This window comes from Tympanuchus pallidicinctus, unplaced genomic scaffold (genome assembly GCF_026119805.1).
Source record: "Tympanuchus pallidicinctus isolate F22 unplaced genomic scaffold, pur_lepc_1.0 scaffold20, whole genome shotgun sequence".
In the NCBI taxonomy this organism is placed as follows: domain Eukaryota; kingdom Metazoa; phylum Chordata; class Aves; order Galliformes; family Phasianidae; genus Tympanuchus; species Tympanuchus pallidicinctus.
Window position 1 is genome coordinate 384,131 of NW_026294722.1, and position 13,904 is coordinate 398,034.

The 13,904-nt window shown below is 40.0% G+C and overlaps 1 protein-coding gene across 14 annotated transcripts in view; it reads right to left on the reverse strand.

The window, feature by feature from the left end:
• The window catches only part of RIPOR3 (RIPOR family member 3), a 49,899-nt gene that overhangs the window by 5,671 nt on the left and 30,324 nt on the right, over window positions 1-13,904 (reverse strand). For 12 of the 14 annotated variants that reach the window (XM_052683857.1, XM_052683856.1, XM_052683861.1 and 9 more), the window contains 10 exons: window positions 9,456-9,585; window positions 7,758-8,336; window positions 6,441-6,580; window positions 5,491-5,626; window positions 4,618-4,726; window positions 3,282-3,443; window positions 2,977-3,135; window positions 1,725-1,927; window positions 1,395-1,478; window positions 491-581 (listed from right to left, as the gene is read on the reverse strand). In XM_052683857.1, coding sequence (XP_052539817.1) covers window positions 491-581; window positions 1,395-1,478; window positions 1,725-1,927; window positions 2,977-3,135; window positions 3,282-3,443; window positions 4,618-4,726; window positions 5,491-5,626; window positions 6,441-6,580; window positions 7,758-8,336; window positions 9,456-9,585 — 1,793 coding nt within the window. The remainder of the gene's footprint in view (window positions 1-490; window positions 582-1,394; window positions 1,479-1,724; window positions 1,928-2,976; window positions 3,136-3,281; window positions 3,444-4,617; window positions 4,727-5,490; window positions 5,627-6,440; window positions 6,581-7,757; window positions 8,337-9,455; window positions 9,586-13,904) is intronic. The other 2 variants (XM_052683868.1, XM_052683853.1) reach the window with 1 other exon arrangement.

Below are 13,904 nucleotides of genomic sequence, written 5' to 3' on the forward strand. Positions count from 1 at the left end.
GCGATCGCCAGGCCAAAGTATTCTGTTGCTGTTGTGATACATAAAAGATCTTCAGTTTAGCTAATGTCACAGAGCAGAACCAGTGTAATTTTAATCCCTTGGATCCAAATAGCATTTTTACAAAAGGTAGAAGGGGAAAATCGCTGATGCCAGTACTACCATCAGTAAGTACTCCAGCAGCACTGTCAGCAACTTAAGTGCTTATCTGCCATACTTCAAAAAATTGAGTGGTTCTTAAAGCACCTTATCCTACAATAATCTTGGTCTGGTTTTAAAAAGAGTAATAGAAGCCTTTGGTTGTTATGTGTGGCACAAAGTTGGTTACTGCATGTGGCCCCTTAATGGTATGAAATAGCCGTTCATGAAACACTCCCGTTGTCTAAGATGTGTTCAGGCTGTACAACACAAGCAGAGCTTCAGACCTGTTCTGGTTTTGCACCATTTCACACTACTTTTTGGAATCTGCATTTTAAGTTGCATGAAGACTTACCAAAGGACAGCGTTGTTTCCCTGGCTGCATTCCTTACATCCTCTGTTTCAGACTGGCACAGGTGGGCAACCTGCTCAATACTCTCTATGCCCTATTTGAGAGAAGTGCAATGGTAGCCTATCAGCAAACATTTTGATGAACACTTTTCCAAAGCAAACTAACTCCCATTTCTTCTTGTGTCTGACTGTGATCTTTCTTTTCTCCCCTAAGGTATCAGCTTGCACTTATTTTTTCTGAGCATGATATCACTTCTATTTTATCCTTTCTCTCCTGTTTTAAGACATAGAAAAGTGTTAAAACTCTGGTCCCCAGTTCACTGCTTCAGTACTGTTAAATTAGCATAAAACAGTTGGGACCTTCACTGAAAAGTTGTGCCATGGCAACACTTGCTTAGCAGATCTGACTTTGAGAGTAAGACTTGCTTGTCAGGCCTATTTTATGGCTACGTTTGTACTATCAATAATCCTGTCAGTGCAAACTTATTACAATTGTTTATAATAGCAATACAAATACTATTTGTATTTTCTGACTATTATCAGCAGTTATTAAAATAAGATCAACTGATTTAACTTCTACAGTTAAAGAGTAAGAACTGACTCCACACACAGACGACTCCACTGCTCGCTCTCCTTCACACCAGATGTCCTCAGTCAGGCACTATCTGCTGTGGTAATGCTGGAGAAACTAGAAAGCACTCTTCTACCATTCTGCCATGCCTGTCAGATTAAACTGAGACACCCCTTCTACCTGCTGCTTTTTAATAACAGCAGTAATATTTTGGAACTCTGGAAGGCAAAGAATTCATTAATTCCAGATAAAAGAAAGATGAAAGATGAAATCCCCGCCAGATTTAAAAGCAATCTGCCAGACACGACAAGAAACAAGTAGAGTTATAAATACTTACTCTGAGATTTTTAAGGGCCAAACACGCAGCTTGCTGAAGTCTTGTATCACAGCCAACTAAAACATCAGTGTAAAAAAGGAGAGCCTGAAAGATAAAAGTTTTATACATCTCAGTATAATCAAGCACTCAAATTCAGACCAACACTAGCTTTGTTTATCTGTGTGAAATTGAATAAAGGTTACAGAAAAATCACCTGAGCACTGACTTGGTTTCAGTTCAAGGTAAAAGATTAATGAAGTGCGCAGAGGGTAACAGTACTATTTCAAGACAAAACAAATAGCATGCATTTCAGCACCTAATTAGAAAAGCTGAGAAGAAGTAAGTTTTAACCTTTTCCCTAAAGTTCTTGTTTGCTGCTGCACGGGAGAGGCAGGATGTGGCTGCTTTGCTGACGCGGTGGTTGTCATCAAGCTGTAAAATCCCAAGTAGCCGCAAAGTCTGCGGTAGAGGCTGGAGCCGATTCAGACGCTTCCCTTTCAATTTTTTAAGGGTCTTCAGCCGTCCAGGGCACTGTAGCTCCTCAATTAGCATCACTGCATGTGAAAGGACTTAACATCACAACACGGTAAACGAAGACATTTCCACACGATTAACTCCTCTAACTCTGCCTCCTTCAGCCACGGGAAGTTGTTCAAATGGTAAATAAGCATGCTAAATATGGCAGGGAGCAAATCAGGATGACTGCCCCTTTAGCAACCCAAAGAAGTGCCTTCTTTCCCTTTCATTGTTTCATAGAGCAGTGACTACTATTTCACAGCTCTAGCTCATAGGTACAACAAAGCCCTGCTCTGTAACAGGCCCAGGTGCATGGCGTACAACATACAGTGCAAGAAATCTGCACCTTTGGACATTACAACCACCAGAACATTCCTAAAATAAGGACGAGACAATCAAGCATAATACTTCTTTTAAACAGCTCAGAGAGATCGAGCTGCATCAGTTGAGAAAAGCATGCCTCTCTTCAGAAAGAAGAAATGAGACACTAGATTGGCAATTTGAAGAATATTATGGATCTTTTTCACCAGTGATGCACAAGTTCTCAGTCTCCTAACAGATAAGTAATTTCCACCAAAATAAGATTGAAGACACAGCCAATATCAGGATCATTTTGAAAATAATTTTCTAACACAGACAAAGCTTAAAGTGTCTTCATGCTGTTAAGTTCAGCCAGACACTGGCTGCCTCTGAGAACTCACGCGTTAGTAAGCTCTGAAATGTCATTGCTTTTGTCTGTCATCACTGCGGATACAGTCACACAGAACTACAGGCAGTTATCCAGGCCTTTAATCTAGACGTAGATTGTTGCTAAACCAGTTTCTGTTTAAATTTCAGGATATCTCACAACCCTCCCCCCCCTTTTTTTTTTTGGACACTTATGATGAACTTTTTTTTTTTCACACCTGTTTCGTTTCTACCTGCTCAGATGTGAGAGTGAAGCATCTCTGTCCTATTTGTGTTAAAATTGTGTGGTCATAAGAGGAACTAAAACAAATTGGCAGTGCAGTGCTGGGCTGTTCTCTGCTCTGGAAGTTGATCTGCACCAGTGAAGTTGATCTGAACCTGTGCCTAGTGCTGCCATTACCTTCTTTAGCAAGTCTTCCTACGTGTTTTTCCAGGCTTGTAATCCGGTGTTTCTCCAGGTAGCTGTAAAACTGGAATAAAGTAACTGGTTCTGTTTGGAGATATGGAGAAGGCAGCAAGCCATCACAGGTGACGATCTGCTCTAGCAGTCTTTGCAAAACTGAAAGTAACAGAAAAGAACAAATGAATAAAGGAAATGCTGCAGAGCTGCCAAAACAAGGTGTTCTTTAAATGCGTAAGGATAATTTTCACTCTTGTGATAAGATTCAACTGAAGCAGCCTTTGGCTCAAGGAGCAGAGTGGTACCTGCTTCTAATTGGCCAGGGTACTTTTCCTTCACTTTGACTGCCAACGTGTACTTCAGTACGTGACGGAATCTTTCTGCTGAAGCAAAGAAGATACTGCCAGGTTCTGCAACATCACTCCAGATTTTCAGATAGTGCTTCTTCTTCTTAGTCTTCTGAATAACTGTAAATCATAGTTCAGGAAGTTAGTGAGCTTTAGCAGATTTTGAATTTTACATGAGAAATTAGGCACCAGATGCCCATCTAGATACGTGTTCACATAAATTAAATCTGCGTTATATAGAAGGCTGTGTTCAAAGCTGGAGGTTTCCTGCCTGTATTTTAATGCTGGCGATCACCCATGTCGGCAAGCTTGGATTGTGGCCTCAAACTGTCATAAGAAGACCTGAATGAGATGCCTTAGCAAAGCTCTATTGCCCTTTGGATCATCATTCATTTTTCCCTATCATCAGCGTCAAGTTGCAAAAGAATCTTCTGTGAGTTTAACTGTTTTCACTTCTACCAGCTAGAGGCAGAACTTCCCAGCATTTCAGAAGTTCTTCATTACGTACCCTCACAAGAGGAAAATACTGAACCTACGTATATAGGCTGAAGGAGACTTTCTTCCATCAAACACTTTATAAAAGCAATATCCTGCAGTTTCTTGGTATCACTTAACCCCTATCACCTCTTCTACGCAGAAAGAGGTTGAATTTCTGCTCTGCATTTAGGTCTCCTGCACTTCCACCGTGTTTTGCTACAGGCTCTTCTGAGCCTTGCTCTGAGGATCCCTCTATTTTCACATCCTTCAGATCAAATGTGTCAGCAAATACTTCCGGCTAAAATCTGCATTTCTTTCTCTGCACCTTACAAAGACGAGAACAAAAGCCTTTGAGTCTCCCACTGTGCTCTTATTGTTTTGTTTTCTCCAGCAGTTAATGGAAAGAATAGGGCAAGATCACTGTACACCAAACTACTCTTCGTAATGCATACAAAAGCAAAACAGGTTAGTAAGCTAAGTAAAATAATAAGTGACTTTATCAATGCTATTTTGCTGTTCTCTGCAAGTTCCATTGTCTGTAACACACCCCTATTTCTAAGGCACAACACACCATTCAGCTGTTTCATGAGCCAGACTTCAATTTTTTATTTCCTTACAAAAGGAAAACAAATCGTGGCCTCTGTTTTCTCATAAATAAATAAATACATAAATAAAATACATAAAATGAGAAATTATCTGTAAGAGCTTTTTAAATTATGTGAATATTTGTAAAGAATTTAAAAAGAAACTCTGACGTGTCTGGGAAAGCTCAAGGTCTCCCTGTAGCTCTCACATCCCTGGCAATGCGTTTACTCACTTTCTTCCACAGACAAATCCAAGACATCCCCCAGGACTCGCAACTGCTCTGACACTTCTTCCAAAACATTCTCTTGGATGATCTGGGCTACATTTGGTGACCTCAGTTTCTGAAATGCAACATGCTCATCTCAGTAGCTGAAACAAAGGCAGCATCAAGCTCAAGATGAATATTTGTTTCATAGAAGCACATATCTAAAATCTGTAAGAAAACACCAGATTCTCTCCAAAGACCACTACTCTCATCACAGCACCACCTTGTTTCTGAGCACAAAGCTGACAAGCAGAACAGGATAAAGTGACATCCTACTGGAAAAGGCTGTCCAGCATTCCAGATCCATGCCTGCCTCATCCACTGACAACCGTGAAGCAGATCAATACTAAAAGTTACACTGTACTCCCCTGTACTCTGCAGGCCATGCAAAGCAGATGACAAAATTTGCTTTGAGCACTGTAACTGAATTAGTTGGTGGACAAGATCTCAGAGAGAGAAATACTCTTTTTTCCCCTGAGTGCCACCAGTTTCTTCCTAGAGCTAGGGGTTTTTCCATTTGCAAAGAAAAAAAAAAACAAAAAACAAAAAACAGTTCACCTGTTACCGACACAAAATTCAACCCAAACCAGCCTCCTGCAGCCTGCTTTAGTTACCAGAAGTTCAAGGAAACCAAGAGGCTGTAAAAAGACAGCCCTTGGATGACATTTGCATGACATCTTCTGTGCACATCCATATATACACTGCTGCACTGCTGGAACTCAAATGCTATTCTGAATCTTTTTGCTTTTGAAAAAGAACCAGCTATACATTCATTTTGTTCTGTACTCAAAAATCAACAGCTACAACGATGACCTCAGAATCCCATCGGCTATTTCCTACCTGCAGGAGAGCTTTGCACAGCTTCAGATGAGTTATTAAAAGTACATCTAAGTTGTCATCTCCCGTAGTTACATCTCTTGTTTCTGTTTTCATATCACAGCTCAGGGACTGAAACGTGTTGTCATTGTACGTGCTGCTTTGAAGAGGAAAGAAGGAATTAAAACATGACCTCATATTACCAAATCAGGATGAAAACATGCATTCTCACTAGAGTGCAACCCTCATTTTTGCAAGTTCAAATAAGTTGCAGAAACATAAACCAGGTGGCATTTAAGACACAAAAGCACTTTTTAGTGCATTGATAACACTTCTTAGAGAACATGCGGGCTATTTCTAGAGCTAGAAATAAATTGCACAACCAGAAAATTCTGTTTTGGAGAACCAATAATAGAAAAATGCTTCATATAAATAGAAAAAGAAAGTGTGACTTGAGATAATGGGTCATTTGAGTCAAAACCCCTTGCTTTACTCCCAGTTTGATGACACTGGGAGTGTAACAACTCTCCAAGGACCAGGTCACAGCTCTGGAACACAAGTTCCAGTGCACACAACTTGGAGAATACAAAAAGAACACTCAAAAAAGCAGGTAGAAGAGCTTGTAAGACATATATAGCTCTCTCCCTCACTAGTGCAGGACTGTTCAAGGCTATCCAGACAACCCTGCTTGTAGTACTCTTGCATATTAGGCATTCCACCACATCCCAAGGGTATCATTCTCCAGTGTTTTTCGTATGTTCAGTTCAAGCTTCCTGCTGTTTCAGTCTGGCATTCTGAATTATGAATCTCAGAATATTAAAAAAAATAAATTGTTTCTATCTTAGATGTTCACACTTTTAGCACCTCTGTACAACCTGTACTAAGCCAAACATAGTCTATCAGTAAGTGTTCTGGGACCATCTTTGCTTTTCCCTTTACCTTGCCACCTACAGTGAAGTGCTGCAGACACCTACCTGATACTGGCTGTTCTTATGCTTCCAAATAATGAAACCTCATCAGCACTACAGTCAGCATTTAAAAAGTTAAAACTTTCCAGCACCGTCTCCACCATTAAACTTTCCACAGATGAATGTTTGTGATGAAGTGTCCTTAGCTTTTGAAGAATGAAGGGAAAAATATTGTTATTTGCAGATATTAAATCATTTTACACGATTTTTTGATTGATTTTTCAAATTGCTCTTACTAACAAACCAATTTCCTTCTTTTTTAATTTTATTCTTAACATATCAGAAGAGTGAGTTGTTGGTACACCACTGATCCCAAAATACAGTTGCTGATTAATTTCACGGTGTGCATCAGCATTTTCATTTGCATTCTTCTTTGTATTTCCACATCTCTTAAGTTTGGTACAAGAGCTGACTTTTCTGTATCTCTTGCCATTAGTGTAGATCTAGAAGTAGCAAACTGAAGGCTCTGCTGCATGACAGCATAGCGTCTGTCTTAATTTCAGCTGGGACAGAGTTGTTTTTTGAAGGTCTGTGTGGTGCTTGGCTACCTGTCAAGTTAAACTACAATAGTACCCAAGAACTTAAACATCAGTGTGGATTTCATGGGGCCACTAACATTCTCCCCCTGGAAAAATCTGCTTTGGGAATATTTGCTTTGTTCTTTTTTTTTTAAATTCCTATAACTGAAGTGATTATATTGAGGTAGAAAGTCAGTGCAGCGCTGTTAATGACATTTACTACTTCAGATCCCAAATGAAGTCTTACAGCATCATGTCTCCCAAGTCTGCATGCTAGTCCACACACTAAGATGATAGGAAATTTACAATATAACCCAATGCTTGCATAAAGTTCTTCTGCAGGATTTTTCCTCTAAGTAAAAGTTTCCAGCAACATATGGTTAAAAAATTCACTTGACAGATTGAACTGCCTACAAAGACTAGGTCATGAGAAATTTTGTGTGGCAAATAAATTAGAAACAAAATACAGGGACTCTGATGTGTAGTCAAGATCCTGTTTGCGTTTAACCCAGATGAGCTTCAACTTTGACTACTTGCAGTTTCTTAATTTCTTTTGACAGATCATTGACCTCTGCATAGCATTTGGCCACCATCCCTGAGAGATGCAGCACAGTACTATTGTGCAGTCAGCTCTGCAGACTGTCTTTTCTGACTAGGGCCTGACCCCTGGTGGCCAGACTTATTTTTTAGGAACATGCCATTGATACAACCCAATGTCAAATCCACTACAGGGTCACAAAATTTTAACCTCTTAGAAATAACACTGAAAACTACATCACCTACAAGTGTTAAAACATTACCATACCTTTAATTTATCCCTCAGAGTTAAAACTTGGTATTCCAATTTCTCCAGCTGGGCTTGACCAACACCATGGAATTTTAGCAAATTAAACACTTCTTGGAGAGTCTTGTCAATTGACTTTGTACATCCATCCAGTTTTACATCATTTGCAGCATTCAAGCTTTTCTGGCTAATGCTTTCTTGTTCTGTCAGATGGCGACTTCTGGTCTGGTTTAAACTTCTACTGCCTTTTCCACGACTCAGGAAACTAGATGGGTTACTTGAAAATGTGTCCACACATGGAGTCTTCTTCAGAATATCTAGAGTTGAATGATTTGGAAGAGGCTTTTGCTCTTCTGCACAAGTCTCTTGAATAATCATCAATGGCAGTGTCCTATGGTCTAGAGCTGGAAGTGTAGTTCTGGATTCTGTCCCTCTCTGATCCTCAGAGCTGAACGAGTCTCCTTCACTTGTCTCTGCTGGACTGTGAGATTTACTTCTCTCGTGTGTACCAAAATCACAGGCAGCCAAGTAACTCAATATGCTAGGAGGCTGAGCTTCACCACTTACATCCCCTTGGTTCTGTCTTTGTTGCAAAACAGACTGCAAACAAATTCATAAGTGAGCACATATACAACCGAAAAGCATGACATGCCATCCAGGATGCATAACCATGGTTTCCTTTTCTTAAAAACACATGCATTCAAACTCATCAAAAAACCACTGGGCCATTCTGCATAGAGGAACTATGCTGCATAGATTGGACAGAGGAAACCAACATAACAATGTGGTAAGAGCCTACTGAAAGAACTAAATAAGAAGAATGGAACAGTTCTGTTGGAATGGAACTACAAAGATCAAGTCCAACTGCCTGACCACTTCAGGGCTAACCAAAATTTGAAACATATTATTAATGGCATTGTCCGAATGCTCCTTGAACACTGACAGGAATGGGACATCAACTACCTTGATGGGAAGCCTGTAGAAACTCAAGTAATAACTACATGTTATCAGATGAAAGTTACCAGGACAAGCGTAAAACCAGTTTGGAAAGAGTATGTTGCAAAGCTTCTTTCTTGTCACATCAGCTCAGGACAAGACGTGAATGTAGTGGTTAGAGGAAAGATTCATTTTTAAGAGTCCAGCAGACCCTACACGTAAGCCTTTCTAATGTTGACAACACATTCTGCTGCCTTAGTGAGGTGCCAAAAGTGACTTAGACCTGATTTTATGAGAACGTATAGATGGTGTTATCACTATATAAGATCTATGGTAGAATTGACAGGAATTTATAGTACAACCATTACATTAAAACCTCTTGAAAGCATGGAAAGGTTTTTTCTACTCCCTTGGGCTACACCTGGCAAAAAGTAAACTTGAGAAAGAAGGCAGTTAGTTTTACAGAGCAATTCTAAGATAATGTTCTGCACTAAGGCTACTGAGACTGGTTCCTAGTGCAATTCCCACCATAGAGTATTAGAACATGTGCCCACATCCCTACCATTCTGACTGCCAAGAGAAATATTTCACAGGGATTTCATTTCTTCTACAGAATCTAAAGTGAAGCTTCAAGTAATAGGAGTAAAAATAAAAATAAACCACTCTTGCTCTGGAATGTCATGTTTCCACATTTCTGAGTGTGATCTTCAATAGCCTAATCAAATCTACAAACAGTAGATTCTAGATCTATGCTTTGCATTTTGCCTTCCTCTGCATACTCACCAGGTAGTACTTCTCTCTGAAGCTGGGAGTATTTGGAGGGGTCCAGTTGTACAGAGAGCTCTTCCTGCTACCCACAGAAAACTTGGATGTGGTTCCAGGCGACAGGAACAGGTTCTCTGCATCAAAGGGGCTGTAGCAGAAGATACAAAGACCAACCTGTCAGTAAGACCAGAAAGTACAGCTATGCTTAGCAACAGGAACAGCTGTTAGGATTGGAATTGTGACATTTAGTAAACAGCAGAGGGAACAAAGGGAAAGACTGACTGCCTCTTTGACCAGTATCTTTGATCACATCAGCTGAAAAAGAAATAGGCAGAAATACTGCTCATCATACACAAAAATCAAAACACCCTTCAGACAGAAACCTGTGCCATAGTCTTTGGAAGACCAGTCCAACAGGCTGCACAGTCTGATGAGTTCTCTGTCCTGCTGCATTTTCCTACATAGACACCAGTGCTGGCAAGTATGGCACAGTGCTGGCTCACAGTCATCCTCCCGTGGACCCCACGGTCCCTTTCTTCTATGCTGCTCTCCAACAGGTCAGTTCCCAACCTGTACTGGTACCTGTGGCTGTTCCTGCCCAGATGTGAGACCCTACACTTGCCTTTGTTATACTTCATTAAATTTCTCCCCACCCAACTCCCCAGCCTGACTAGGTCTTGCTGCATGGAGCAGAGCCTTCTGGTGTGTCAGCCACTTCTATTTTTCTATCAACACAAAATTGCCAACATAAATCCTCTGCACAGGTTAAAAGCACGCAGAAGTTCCATTATGAAAGTTGAAATGAAGAACAAGTCTTTTGATCATCCTCTGTGACCATGTTGTTTGAAATAGAGGCCAATCATTTCCTTTTCAAGCTCTTCACAGCCTACCATATACCTAAACAGTATCATCCATCAACAACTTTTCAAGCCTGAAAAAGCTATTTAACTTCTTGAGATAAAGGCGACTCCATATCTCTCTTATCACCTTTGTTGTCTCCGTTCAATTTCTAAACTGCCAAACACATGTTGCTCTTTGGTTATGACTAATTACAATATTGGCACTAAATACACGACGTCTAATGCCATCATTAAGGATAACATTGATGTAGTTCATGGCACTTCTTTAGCTTGCCTTAGCACAAGTGCAGGGCTTCAAGCATTCAGGTCCAAAACACACATGCCCGGCCTGACCTTCAAGGGGTTCACAATTCATCAGAGCTCAGGTTTCCTACATTTAACCTCCCATGACATCAGAAGCTCCTCAGAAGAGGCTCCTCAGCCTTACCAGTGCATGAATAATAGCAAGATAAATGTTATCAAAACCCCTAATCCTGGGAAGGGTGAAACACTTGGTGTTTCCACTATTTTATCATCCTTCCACATTTTTTTGTTAGTTGCATACAGAGGACTGTCCCTGAATTACATTCTTAGACAAATGTAAGTAATCAGGCAAAACAATGAAGAGTTGAACTCAAATCTATCTTCATCTCCAGAGGTTTTAAGTTCCTTTCTCTCAATGCCAGGACAACACCCTAATGAGTCTCTGTCCACCCATTCTGTGCATTAAATATCTACAGGGCCAGAAAGGCACTTGGTGGATAGATGCATCTGAATTTTACTATTAAGTCAGCTTGGATTAATGCGAGCCTGAATCCACAATAGTTTTGGTTGAATGGATAAAGCTTACTTATCAGCAGAACACAACATTCATTTTTTTCCCTCCTTACTGAACGTATGTGGAAACAACAATGCAGTTTTAACAGAGTGATCATAGTTCAGCTTCTACAGTTCATCAAAGCATAAGGAGTACAAATGTTAAAGGCTAGTACAGCTTGTTATAGGACATGCTTTGAAACATCATTTGCCTTGAGAGCCCAGCACTGGACTGCTGCCTAAAGATACGCAGGTGAGTATTTATTCACATAAGCTTCTATCCATATGAGAAAGCCTGGCAGCAGGGATGTAAAAAACTACCTTCAACAAAATAAAATCATATATTTCCTTTTAAGTTTTGTTTTCCTCCTGCTCAGGAACCCTTGTGAACCAGGCCAGCATATATCCAAAGCAGGCTGAAATTAGAGGAGTTATTTTGGCTGGCTGGAACCCTTAGATTTCAGCACAGGGCAACTAGCTGAAGTTTTCAGAAGAGAATACAGGCTTTCCTTTTGTCATTCACGAGTGAGAATTCAGACTGCTGTTTAGGTTGGTGGAAATAAAAAAACAAAACTAATGCATTCTGCCAAACTAGCAGCAAAGCAATTCTGTAATAGGCCCAAGCTCATTCATTCTCCTCATAGCATGACCTACAAGAGCTGAAGGAACTTTTATTAGAGGCCACAAGGCTATCAGTCTAGTTAAAGAAAACACACGTTTAGAAGTAGAAGCGTGATGTACATTTCAGTCTTTTTTGCAAAAGAGGTCCATAGCGAAAGTTTGCTTTGCAGGGATATTTGGGCATAGCAGACAGCTTTGTTCAGTTATTCTTACACAAAAGAAACAGGCATACTTTGAGTGTTCTCTTAAAAATAGAAATACCTTCAATTACCATCATCCAACTTCTTTTTGGTAAAGACCTTCATCAGACAGACTCTCAAAGTGAAGAAGTCTGCCAGTTCTGTGCAGAAGTGCCCTGGAGAATCTACTTGGTAGAGTACCAAGGCATTTCACAAGACTTAAAGCAGAGACGCACGGTTGGAATATTCTCATAGACTAAGAAATTTCCAAGTGGGGATTAACACCCAAAGAAAGTGCATCACCACTAGCCCTGCTCCCAGCTCAGACGTTGCCAACTTTAAACAGCTGTGGACTGCTTCCAAATGGCATAGTAGTGCTCATCCACTGATGATCCAAAGTTACAGAGTAAACTGTGAGGTACCGCCACAATTGAATAACTAAATAATTCAAGTTACATATATTTAGAGAGTCAGAAATACTATTTGCTTTGGAGACTTAAGCTATTATTTGATCAACCATGCTATATATATATCCCAGAATAGAAGGGCGTTTTCCTCATACAGTCCTTTTAGAAGAAAAACTTAAATATATGTTTATGCAAGTCACTGACAGTGAGGAAAGGCAAGTAAATTCCGCAAATCTGAACTGAATCTATCTGTTAGAGAGACATTTATGTAGGTAAACAGATAGATATCGCAGTGATCTCTTTCAAACTCTACCTGAAGCGTGCCATCATTCAGTATAGCACTTAGAGAACTAGGTATAAAATCTGGTTCTACCCTAATAAAGAACATCCTCCTTACTCCACAAAGACATCTCCTTAAGACTGAAGGCTTGAAGTCACAGGGAAAAAGACTTCCCATGTAAGAAAAGTACCTCTGCAAACAATATTCTACCGGTAGTCATTTCTGCCCTGAAATTTTCTAGGTCTTTTGATGATTTTTATATCCAAATCTATATCCAAATTAAAGAAGGAATGTGTGTGTGTGTGTGTGTGTGTGTGTGTGTGTGTGTGTGTGTGTGTGTGTTTTGACTAGGTGGGAAGGAAAGAAACAAGAAAGGCATCAGAAAGGCACCCCTTTGCTGGGGCATATAGGAGCCCATGAAGCCCTCTTCTCTCCTTTCTTCACCAGTTCTAATACATGCAAATGTTAAAGAAAACCAACCAACTGCCCTTTATTTAAAAAGCATTTCATTAAAATATATATATATATTTTAACATTAAAAAAAAGTTACACAGCTTGCAACATCTTCACTCCATGTACTTTTCGTAACTCTACCATGAATACGTCTGCCTCCAGATTCAAATGAGCATACATACATATCTTACTACAAGAGGGAGGTTCACAGGGCATATAATGCAGGATCACAGCAAGTGTCTGGAGCAGGGCTTTGTTATCCAAGTAATTAGTGACTCAGCTTCTCAAATAAGTAACAGAGGCTTCAGAAGTTCAGACCAGCTGCAGCACTCCACCAAAAATATTGAGATACCCAATGTTAGCCCTCAGGAGGAAAAAGCGTAATAAACAACAGGTGTAGGAACTCTGCTGTGCAAGTTTATTTCTCATTGACTTAGAGCAGCATGTGCATTTGAGAACACATTTCAGATGTTACTGCCAAACCTTATGTTTCAACCCAACTGTATTTACAGATAACAGAATGGGTTTTCAAGAACTGCACTATATACAAAAATTCAGAAAACCGTACATCAGTGAAGCTCTTACTTCCCCTCTACCAGAAGAATCAATGTGAAAACTGTCTCTCAACCCTCGAATAGGAAGTGCACCAGAAAGCTTTCATGTGGCATTCGTTCTGTTGGTGGCTTAAAAGACAGTAGCAAAGTTTAAGTCAAATAACGCATCTAGAATTAAAAGTAGAAGTACGGTATTAAGACTTGAAAGTTGAGTCTGACTGTAGAACACATTCAGTTACTTTATCCTAATGGCAGGCAGCTGCTTCTTTCTGAGAGATCTATTTGGCAGACCACATGCTACAAGCATTTAAAAACTTT